General features: G+C 46.2%; 1 protein-coding gene across 9 annotated transcripts in view; it reads right to left on the bottom strand.

Annotated features, from left to right (window-relative positions):
• Positions 1 to 12,140, bottom strand: part of LOC108704644 (SWI/SNF-related matrix-associated actin-dependent regulator of chromatin subfamily D member 3) — a 69,873-nt gene that overhangs the window by 41,363 nt on the left and 16,370 nt on the right. For 2 of the 9 annotated variants that reach the window (XM_018241293.2, XM_018241294.2), the window contains exon 2: positions 755 to 945. In XM_018241293.2, the coding sequence (XP_018096782.1) occupies positions 755 to 945 (191 nt within the window). Of the gene's footprint in view, positions 1 to 754; positions 946 to 5,810; positions 5,927 to 9,986; positions 10,220 to 12,140 lie in introns of those variants that run through there. The other 7 variants (XM_018241295.2, XM_018241296.2, XM_041565687.1 and 4 more) reach the window with 7 other exon arrangements.

Below are 12,140 nucleotides of genomic sequence, written 5' to 3'. Positions count from 1 at the left end.
GGACTCACACTCACACAAGGGATCATATAATTTACTCATGGACTCACAATCGCAAAAGGGATCATATAATTTACTCATGGACTCACACTTGCACAAGGGATCAGATAATTTACTCATGGACTCACATTCGCACAAGGGATCAGATGATTTACTCAAAAACAGATTTCATTACAAGACTCACACCTATAAAAGGAGCTTTACTCCAATACCGCATTTATTCATGGACTCAAAATCACATAATGGTGTTACTTGTGGAATCATATTTTCAAATTAACTTATGGGTTCACATTTGCAAGATAGATTTATTCTTTGACACACAGTTACACAGAGGATATAGTGATGGACTCACACACACGAGCTGCTCAAAGAAACACTCAAAAAGTCTAACAAAAGCTTTACTCAAAGCCTGAAACTCACACAGAGGATTTATTTAAGGACTCGTTCTCACACAAAGTAGTAACTCAAGACTCACAAGCAAAACTTTACTCACAGACTGATACAAAGAACATGTACACACACACATGATTCAAACTTGCATAGATGATACATGTATAGACGCCTACAAAAGCTTTACTCACAAAGAGGCTCTACTTCTGGACTCACATATCGATATAAAGAAGACATGACTTATTTTTACTTGTAGCCAGAGAGAGATACCTAATGGCTGTGTCATAGATTAGACCCATCACATAACTTTAGGTTCCAACTTTATCACACAGTGAGACCATAGCAAATGACTCCATTGGTTAATTACCTGCGGCTCCGCCCCTGTGAGGGAGTGGATTGCTGCTGGACTTGAGGTGGAGCTAAACGCTTCCTTGTTGGCTCCATCACTGCTGGTGGTATTCCAGGCCGAACTGAGGGACTCCCTCCAAATGGTGGCCCTGGTGGGCCCATAGGAGCTCCTTGATGAGGCATCCGTGCCCCAGATGGCATCCCAGGACGCTGCCAAGAAAGAGAGCTCCATGTGAATTTAATGAGTAAAGGAATGGAACCAGAGCAGATGGGAACCCCACCATTGCATTTACAGCAAAAGCCTGGAAACATTACAAGAGGCACCCACAAGTCTCTTTACGACATTGATCAATAGTCTAGTCCCACCCACTGCTTGAGTTACAGACTCCTTGCGCCTCCCCCTGTAAGATACCATCAATATTCTAGTCCCACCCACAACGTGATTAGAGGCTCCATGCCCCTTCCCCTGTAAGATAACATCAATATTCTAGTCCCACCCACTGCATGAGTTACAGACTCCTTGCCCCTCCCCTGTAAGATACCATCAATATTCTAGTCCCACCCACTATGTGATTACAGACTCCTTGCCCCTCCCCTGTAAGATACCATCATCTAGTCCCACCCACTGCTTGATTACAGACTCCTTGCCCCTCCAACTGTAAGATACCATCAACAGTCTAGTCCCACCTACTGCTTGAGTTACAGGCTCCATGCCCCTCCCCCTGTAAGATACCATCAATAGTCTAGTCCCACCCACTGCTTGAGTTACAGGCTCCATGCCCCTCCCCCTGTAAGATACCATCAATAGTCTAGTCCCACCCACTGCTTGAGTTACAGACTCCTTGCCCCTCCCCTGTAAGTTACCATCAATAGTCTAGTCATACCCACTGCTTGATTACAGACTCCTTGCCCATCACCCTGTAAGATATCATCAACAGTCTAGTCCAACCCACTGCTTGAGTTACATGCTCCATGCCCCTCCTCCTGTAAGATACCATCAATAGTCTTTATCCCACCCACTGCTTAAGTTACAGACTCCTTGCCCCTCCCCTATAAGATATCATCAATAGTCTAGTCCCACCCACTGCTCGAGTTACAGGCTCCATGCCCCTCCCCTGTAAGATACCATCAATAGTCTAGTCCCACCCACTGCTTGAGTTACAGACTCATTGTCCCTTCCCCTGTAAGATACCATCAGTAGTCTAGTCCCACCCACTGCTTGATTACAGACTCCTTGCCCCTCCCCCTGTAAGATACCATCAATAGTCTAGTCCCACCCACTGCTTGATTACAGACTCCTTGCCCCTCCCCCTGTAAGATACCATCAATAGTCTTGTCCCACCCACTGATTGAATAACAGGCTCCCTTCCTCTCCCCCCTAAGCTGAAATCAGGGCCATAGCCCCATCCATTGTCTAAGTTACAGACTCCCTGCCCCTCCCCTTTAAGATTCAATCAGTGTACCAGCCCCACCAACTATCTATACAAGGGGTCAGTATGGGTATCTGTAGGTTACAGACAGGGCAGTTTGGGTATATGTAGGTAACAAATAGGACAGTATGGGTATCTGTAGGTTGAAGACAGGACAGTATGGGCATCTGTAAGTTACTGACAGGGCAGTATGGGTATATGTAGGTAACAAATAGGACAGTATGGGTATCTTTAGGTTACAGACAGGACAGTATGGGTATCTGTAGGTTACAGACAGGACAGTATGGGTATCTGTGGGCTATAGACAGGGCAGTATGAGTATCTGTAGGTTACAGACAGAGCAGTACTGGTATCTGTAGGTTACAGACAGGACAGTATGAGTATCTGTATGTTACAGACAGGACAGTATGGGCATCTGTAAGTTACAGACAGGGCGGTATGGGTATAGGTAGGTAACAAATAGGACAGTATGGGTATCTGTATGTTACAGACAGGAAAGTATGGGTATCTGTAGGTTACAGACAGGACAGTATGGGTATCTGTATGTTACAGACAGGACAGTATGGGTATCTGTAGGTTACAGACAGGACAGTATGGGTATCTGTAGGTTACAGACAGGACAGTATGGGTATCTGTAGGTTACAGACAGGACAGTATGGGTATCTGTAGGTTACAGACAGGACAGTATGGGTATCTGTAGGTTACAGACAGGACAGTATGGGTAACCGTAGGTTACAGACAGGACAAAATGGGTATCTGTAGGTTACAGACAGGACAGTATGGGTATCTGTATGTTACAGACAGGAAAGTATGGGTATCTGTAGGTTACAGACAGGACAGTATGGGTATCTGTATGTTACAGACAGGACAGTGTGGGTATCTGTAGGTTACAGACAGGACAGTGTGGGTATCTGTAGGTTACAGACAGGACAGTATGGGTATCTGTAGGTTACAGACAGGACAGTATGGGTAACCGTAGGTTACAGACAGGACAGTATGGGTATCTGTAGGTTACAGACAGGACAGTATGGGTAACCGTAGGTTACAGACAGGACAAAATGGGTATCTGTAGGTTACAGACAGGAAAGTATGGGTATCTGTAGGTTACAGACAGGAAAGTATGGGTATCTGTAGGTTACAGACAGGGCAGTATGGGTATCTGTAGGTTACAGACAGGGCAGTATGGGTATCTGTAGGTTACAGACAGGGCAGTATGGGTATCTGTAGGTTACAGACAGGACAGTATGGGTATCTGTAGGTTACAGACAGGACAGTATGGGTATCCATAGGTAACAAACAGGACAGCATGGGTATCTATAAGTTACAGACAGGACAGTATGGGTATCTGTAAGTTGCAGACAGGACAGTATGGGTATCTATAGGTTACAAACATGACAGTATGGGTATCTGCAAGGAACAAACAGGGAAGCATGGGTATCTGTAGGTTGCAGAAAGGGCAGTATGGGTATCTGTAGGTTACAGACAGGACAGTATGGGTATCTGTAGGTTATAGACAGGAAAATATGAGTATCTGTATGTTACAGACAGGGCAGTATGGGTATCTGTAGGTTACAGACAGGAAAATATGGGTATCTGTAGGTTACAGAAAGGGCAATATGGATCTCTTTAGGTTACAGACAGGAAAGTATGGGTATCTGTAGGTTGCAGAAAGGGCAATATGGATATCTGTAGGATACAGACAGGGCAGTATGGGTATCTGTAGGTTACAGACAGCAAAGTATGGGTATCTGTAGGTTACAGACAGGAAAGTATAGGTATCTGTAGGTTACAGACAGGGAAGTATGGATATCTGTAGGTTACAGACAGGGCAGTATGGGTATCTGTAGGTTAAAGACAGGGCAGTATGGGTATCCATAGGTTACAGACAGGACAGTATGGGTATCCGTAGGTTACAGACAGGGCAGTATGGGTATCTGTAGCTTACAGACAGGACAGTATAGGTATCCATAGGTTACAGACAGGGCAGTATGGGCATCCGTAGGTAACAAACAGGACAGTATGGGTATCTGTACGTTACAGACAGGACAGTATGGATATCTGTAAGTTGCAGACAGGACAGTATGGGTATCTGCAAGGTACAAACAGGGCAGTATGGGTATCTGTAGGTTGCAGAAAGGGCAGTATGGGTATCTGTAGGTTACAGACAGGAAAATATGGGTATCTGTAGGTTACAGACAGGGCAGTATGGGTATCTGTAGGTTACAGACAGAAAATTATGGGTATCTGTAGGTTACAGAAAGGGCAATATGGGTATCTGTAGGTTACAGACAGGAAAGTATGGGTATCTGTAGGTTGCAGAAAGGGCAATATGGATATCTGTAGGATACAGACATGGCAGTATGGGTATATGTAAGTTACAGACAGGAAAGTATGGGTATCTGTAGGTTGCAGAAAGGGCAATATGGATATCTGTAGGATACAGACAGGGCAGTATGGGTATCTGTAGGTTACAGACAGGAAAGTATTGGTATCTGTAGGTTACAGACAGGGCAGTATGGGTATATGTAGGTTACAGACAGGACAGTATGGGTATCTGCGGGTTACAGACAGGGCTGTATGGGTATCCGTAGGTTACAGACAGGACAGTATGTGTATCAGTAGGTTAAAGGCAGAACTGTATGGGTATCTATAGGGTATAGGCAGTACAGCACAGGTATCTATGGGTTATAGAAAGGGTCAGTATGGGTATATTTAAGTTACATACAGGGCAGCAGGCCTGGACTGGCAATTTGTGGGTTGTGGCAAATGCCAGAGGGGCTGCTATAAAGATGCCATAGAAAGTCAGTATTTAGTGGGCTGGTGGGGGCTTATTGGGCCTCTGTGTACCTAAAATACTAGGGCCTACTTTAATTCTCAGTCCAGACCTGCAGGGCAGTATGGGTCTCTATATGGTATATGCAGAACAGCACAGTTATCTATGGGTTATAGAAAGGGTCAGTATGGGTATATTTAGGTTGCAGACAGAGCAGTATGGGTATCTATATGGTATATGCAGAACAGCACATGTATCTATGGGTTATAGAAAGGGTCAGTATGGGTATATTTAGGTTGCAGACAGAGCAGTATGGGTATCTATAGGGTATATGCAGAACAGCACATGTATCTATAGGTTATAGAAAGGGTCAGTATGGGTATATTTAGGTTGCAGACAGAGCAGTATGGGTATCTATATGGTATATGCAGAACAGCACATGTATCTATGGGTTATAGAAAGGGTCAGTATGGGTATATTTAGGTTGCAGACAGAGCTGTATGGGTATCTATAGGGTATATGCAGAACAGCACAGCTATCTATGGGTCAGTATGGGTATATTTAGGTTACAGACAGAGCAGTATGGGTATCTATAGGGTATATGCAGAACAGCACAGCTATCTATGGGTCAGTATGGGTATATTTAGGTTACAGATGGCAGATGTAAGTTACAAACAGAGACAATACAGGAACCTAAAAGTTTTAGACAGGGGCAGAACTGATATCTATAAGGGAAATGGGCAGAATGGGTAATTATATATTTCTGAGCATACTGAGTATATGATTACTCTCGATCAATCGATGTGTAAACTATACTTCCCTCCTTGCCCTCCCAAAAGTTCCCCTCCCACTTTCAATTGCCCCTCACTCACCACTCCATGTACCAGGAACTCAAACAATTTGCTCTTAGTTGCCCTGCGAGCTCCTCCTGCCGAGTCATCAGTTGCCATGTGTCCCCCCTCTGAGTACTCAGGTACTAGGTGCTGGCCTGTAAGAAGTGACTGTGAGTATCCTCTGTCGGGTAACTGTCAGCCCTGCAAGTATCACGGGAGTACTGTCAGAATGCCCCCAGTAGCCTAGAGACCACGTGTCCCCCACATACACTAGGGTACCTGCGTAGCATGCAGTGTAAACAAAAGGCAAATGGTGTTATGCCACCTGATTGTTATACTGAATATCCCCATTGTATGGCATTAACCATTGCAATCACTGGGAGAATTCTGGGGAAGATATTCTGGTGCTGTTTGCTGGCTAGGACATGGCCGTGGATGGTTGGTGGGTTTTTCAGGCTAACTTTTAGACTGCACTGAACATTTTTACAGAGCTTGATAAATATGTTGTGTCTGAAAATGCTGCTCATGAAATTTGCCTTTTTTTTTTTTACACAGTTTGGAAAATAGGCCCAGAGTGTGTTGTGGAACTGTATCCCTCTGCATCCCTAAATACAGCATTACTACACTGGTCTGAGCACCATATATATCATGTACATAGACCCACCCTGTAATGTATACTGCCCTCATAGCACCCATATATATCATGTACATAGACCCACCCTGTAATGTATACTGTCCTCATAGCACCCATATATACTATGTACATAGACCCACCCTGTACTGTATACTGCCCTCATAGCACCCATATATATCATGTACATAGACCCACCCTGTACTGTATACTGTCCTCATAGCACCCATATATACTATGTACATAGACCCACCCTGTAATGTATACTGTCCTCATAGCACCCATATATATCATGTACATAGACCCACCCTGTACTGTATACTGCCCTCATAGCACCCATATATATCATGTACATAGACCCACCCTGTACTGTATACTGTCCTCATAGCACCCATATATACTATGTACATAGACCCACCCTGTACTGTATACTGTCCTCATAGCACCCATATATATCATGTACATAGACCCACCCTGTAATGTATACTGTCCTCATAGCACCCATATATACTATGTACATAGACCCACCCTGTACTGTATACTGCCCTCATAGCACCCATATATATCATGTACATAGACCCACCCTGTAATGTATACTGTCCTCATAGCACCCATATATACTATGTACATAGACCCACCTTGTACTGTATACTGCCCTCATAGCACCCATATATATCATGTACATAGACCCACCCTGTACTGTATACTGTCCTCATAGCACCCATATATACTATGTACATAGACCCACCCTGTACTGTATACTGTCCTCATAGCACCCATATATATCATGTACATAGACCCACCCTGTACTGTATACTGCCCTCATAGCACCCATATATATCATGTACATAGACCCACCCTGTACTGTATACTGTCCTCACAGCATCCATATATATCATGTACATAGACCCACCCTGTAATGTATACTGCCCTCATAGCACCCATATATATCATGCACATAGACCCACCCTGTACTGTATACTGTCCTCATAGCACCCATATATATCATGTACATAGACCCACCCTGTACTGTATACTGTCGTCATAGCACCCATATATATTATGTACATAGACCCACCCTGTAATGTATGCTGCCCTCATAGCACCCATATATATCATGTACATAGACCCACCCTGTAATGTATACTGCCCCGGAGCCACGGTACATTGTATATGTAGGGTATAGAGTATATCCACGGTACTGTGAGACTGCACCCTCCATCCTTATACACAGGACTGTCACTGTGAGACTGCACCCTCTCTCCTTATACACGGGACTGTCACTGTGAGACTGCACCCTCCCTCCTTATACACGGGACTGTCACTGTGTATTCTCTGTACTATGTGACTGTACTCTCCTCCCCCCCAGTCAAATTTCAGGCTCTCTCTATTGTCTCTCTCTATCGCCTGTTCGTCTCACACAGGTCCCTGGAAGTCCTGAGTCTCTCTCTCTCCTCTGTAGGTCTCATGCAGGTCTCTGGAAGTCTCTCACTCTATCTGTAAGTCATGGGTCTTTCTCTCTCCTCTATAGGTCTCACACATGTCCCTGGAAGTCTCTCAATTTGTCTGTAAGTCTTGGGTCTCTCTCTCTCTCCTCTGTAGGTCTCACACAGGTCCCTGGAAGTCTCTCACTCTATCTGTAAGTCCTGGATCTCTCTCTCTCTCCTCTGCAGGTCTCACACAGGTCCCTGGAAATCTCTCACTCTGTCTGTAAGTCCTAAATCTCTCTCCTCTGTAGGTCTCACACAGGTCAATGGAAGTCTCTCACTCTGTCTGTAAGTCCTGGGTCGCTCTCTTTCTCCTCTGTAGGTCTCACACAGGTCCCTGGAAGTCTCACTCTGTCAGCAAGCCCTGGGCCTCTCTCTCCTCTGTAGGTCTCACACAGGTCCCTGGAAGTCTCACTCTGTCAGTAAGTCCTGGGTCTCTCTCTCCTCTGTACGTCTCACACAGGTCCCTGAAAGTCTCTCACTTTGTCTGTAAGTCCTGGGTCTCTCTCTCTCCTCTGCAGGTCTCACACAGGTCCCTGGAAGTCTCTCACTCTGTCAGTAACCCTTGAGTCTCTCTCTCCTCTGTAGGTCTCACACAGGTCAATGGAAGTCTCTCACTCTGTCTGTAAGTCCTGGGTCACTCTCTTTCTCCTCTGTAGGTCTCACACAGGTCCCTGGAAGTCTCACTCTGTCAGCAAGCCCTGGGTCTCTCTCTCCTCTGTAGGTCTCAAACTGGTCCCTGGAAGTCTCTCACTCTGTCTTTAAGTCCTAGGCCTCTCTCTCTCTCCTCTGTAGGTCTCACACAGGTCCCTGGAAGCCTCACTCTGTCAGTAAGTCCTGGGTCTCTCTCTCCTCTGTACGTCTCACACAGGTCCCTGAAAGTCTCTCACTTTGTCTGTAAGTCCTGGGTCTCTCTCTCTCCTCTGCAGGTCTCACACAGGTCCCTGGAAGTCTCTCACTCTGTCAGTAACCCTTGAGTCTCTCTCTCCGCTGTAGGTCTCACACAGGTCAATGGAAGTCTCTCACTCTGTCTGTAAGTCCTGGGTCACTCTCTTTCTCCTCTGTAGGTCTCACACAGGTCCCTGGAAGTCTCACTCTGTCAGCAAGCCCTGGGTCTCTCTCTCCTCTGTAGGTCTCAAACTGGTCCCTGGAAGTCTCTCACTCTGTCTTTAAGTCCTAGGCCTCTCTCTCTCTCCTCTGTAGGTCTCACACAGGTCCCTGGAAGCCTCACTCTGTCAGTAAGTCCTGGGTCTCTCTCTCCTCTGTACGTCTCACACAGGTCCCTGAAAGTCTCTCACTTTGTCTGTAAGTCCTGGGTCTCTCTCTCTCCTCTGCAGGTCTCACACAGGTCCCTGGAAGTCTCTCACTCTGTCAGTAACCCTTGAGTCTCTCTCTCCTCTGTAGGTCTCACACAGGTCAATGGAAGTCTCTCACTCTGTCTGTAAGTCCTGGGTCACCCTCTTTCTCCTCTGTAGGTCTCACACAGGTCCCTGGAAGTCTCACTCTGTCAGCAAGCCCTGGGTCTCTCTCTCCTCTGTAGGTCTCACACAGGTCCCTGGAAGTTTCTCACTCTGTCTGTAAGTCCTGGGTCTCTCTCTCTCCTCTGTAGGTCTCACACAGGTCCCTGGAAGCCTCACTCTGTCTGTACGTCCTGGGTCTCTCTCTCCTCTGTAGGTCTCACACAGGTCCCCGGAAGTCTTTCACTCTGTCTGTAAGTCCTGGGTCTCTCTCTCTCTCCTCTGTAGGTCTCACACAGGTCCCTGGAAGTCTCACTCTGTCAGCAAGCCCTGGGTCTCTCTCTCCTCTGTAGGTCTCACACAGGTCCCTGGAAGTTTCTCACTCTGTCTGTAAGTCCTGGGTCTCTCTCTCTCCTCTGTAGGTCTCACACAGGTCCCTGGAAGCCTCACTCTGTCTGTACGTCCTGGGTCTCGCTCTCCTCTGTAGGTCTCACACAGGCCCCCGGAAGTCTCACTCTGTCTGTAAGTCCTGGGTCTCTCTCTCTCCTCTGTAGGTCCCTGGGAGTCTCTCGCTCTGCCAGTAAGTCCTGGGTCTCTCTCCCCTCTGTAGGTCTCACACAGGTCTCTGGAAGTCTCTTACTCCTTCAGTAAGTCCTGGGTCTCTCTCTCCTCTGTAAGTCTCATGTAGGTCCTTGGAAGTCTCTCACTCTGTCCGTAAGTCCTGGCTTTTTTCCTGTAGGACTCACTCAGGTCTGTGAAAGTGGAGGGTCTGCCTCTCTCTGGAGATCAGGCTGGGGGTCTCTCAGGGCTGTGATGAGGGCCCACTCTCCCCCCTACAGGAGCCGCATTCCTTTCCACTGATAAGCCAGTAATAGATCCAGCACAGAACTGTAACACAGTCTCTCTGTGTCTCTCACAGCTGTCTCTGCCTGTCTATAACTGGGAATGTCTGTGTGCTTGTGCAGAAGCTGTCTCTGTCTGTCTCATATTCTACTAGAAACCCCTCAGTCTCCTTCCCTGGGTCTGGCTCATCACAAGCACTTCATGGTTCCCCTTCCCCACTCTCTGCCTGTCTCACAGCAGTCTGTCCCTTCTTTGACTGTTTAACAGCTCTGTCACTTTCCCCTCTGTCTGTCTCACAGCTGTCTGTCCCTTCTTTGACTGTCTCACAGCTATGTTACTTCCCCTCTGATTGTCTCACAGCTATGTTACTTTCTCATCTATCTGTCTCACATCTCTGCCACTTGTCTGTCACTTCTTTGACTGTCTCACAGATCTGTCATTTTCCCTTCTCTCTGTCTCACAGCTGTCACTTTCCTCTCTGTCTGTTTCACTGCTATGTTATTTTTAACATCTGTCTGTCTCACATCTCTGCCACTTTCCCCTCTCTCTGTCACTTCTTTGACTGTCTCACAGATCTGTCACTTTCCCCTCTCTCTGTCTCACAGCTCTGTCACTTTCCCTTCTGTCTATCTCACAGCTCTGTCACTTTCCCTTCTGTCTGTCTCACAGCTCTGTCACTTTCCCTTCTGACTGCCTCACAGCTCTGTCACTTTCCCTTCTGACTGTCTCACAGCTCTGTCACTTTCCCTTCTCTCTGTCTCACAGCTCTGTCACTTTCCCCTCTCTCTGTCTCACAGCTCTGTCACTTTCCCTTCTGTCTGTCTCACAGCTCTGCCTGTCACTGATCAGCAGTTAGCTGTCTGTTACATGGTACCAACTATGGTACATAGGTATTCCTCTGTACTAAGCACAATTCAGCAGGAACAGTCACCTAAGTTTGCTCAAAGTCTGTACAGAGAGATCCCATAAAACTATGGCAGCATAGGTATTCCCTGTACTAAGCACAATTCAGCAGGAACAGCCCCTAAGTTTGCTCATAGTCTGTACAGAGAGATCCCATAAAACTATGACAGCATAGGTATTCCCTGTACTAAGCACAATTCAGCAGGAACAGTCCCCTAAGTTTGCTCATAGTCTGTACAGAGAGATCCCATAATACTATGGTACATAGGTATTCCCTGTACTAAGCACAATTCAGCAGGAAAAGTCCCCTAAGTTTGCTCATAGTCTGTACAGAGAGATCCCATAATACTATGGTACATAGGTATTCCTCTGTACTAAGCACAATTCAGCAGGAACAGCCCATAAGTTTGCTCATAGTCTGTACAGAGAGATCCCATAAAACGATGGTACATAGGTATTCCCTGTACTAAGCACAATTCAGCAGGAACAGCCCATACGTTTGCTCATAGTCTGTACAGAGAGATCCCATAAAACTATGACAGCATAGGTACCCCCTGTACTAAGCACAATTCAGCAGGAACAGTCCCTAAGTTTGCTCATAGTCTGTACAGAGAGATCCCATAAAACTATGACAGCATAGGTATTCCCTGTACTAAGCACAATTCAGCAGGAACAGTCCCTAAGTTGCTCATAGTCTGTACAGGAGAGATCCCATAAATGAGCAGGTATCCCTGTACTAAGCAGGAAACAGTCCCCTAAGTTTGCTCATAGTCTGTACAGAGAGATCCCATAAAACTAAGCGATAGGTATTCCCTGTACTAAGCACAATTCAGCAGGAACAGTCCCTAAGTTTGTCATAGTCTGTACAGAGAGATCCCATAAAACTATGACAGCATAGGTTTCCCTGTACTAAGACAATTCAGCAGGAACAGTCCCTAAGTTTGTCATAGTCTGTACAGAGGAGATCCCATAAAACTATGGTACAAGGTATCCCTGTACTAAGCACAATTCAGCAGGAAACAGTCCCCTAAGTTTGCTTCATAGTCTG

Source organism: Xenopus laevis, chromosome 6L (assembly GCF_017654675.1).
Source record: "Xenopus laevis strain J_2021 chromosome 6L, Xenopus_laevis_v10.1, whole genome shotgun sequence".
Taxonomy (NCBI): domain Eukaryota; kingdom Metazoa; phylum Chordata; class Amphibia; order Anura; family Pipidae; genus Xenopus; species Xenopus laevis.
Note: the sequence above shows the minus strand (reverse complement) of the source record. Positions and strands in the feature narration are given on the sequence as shown.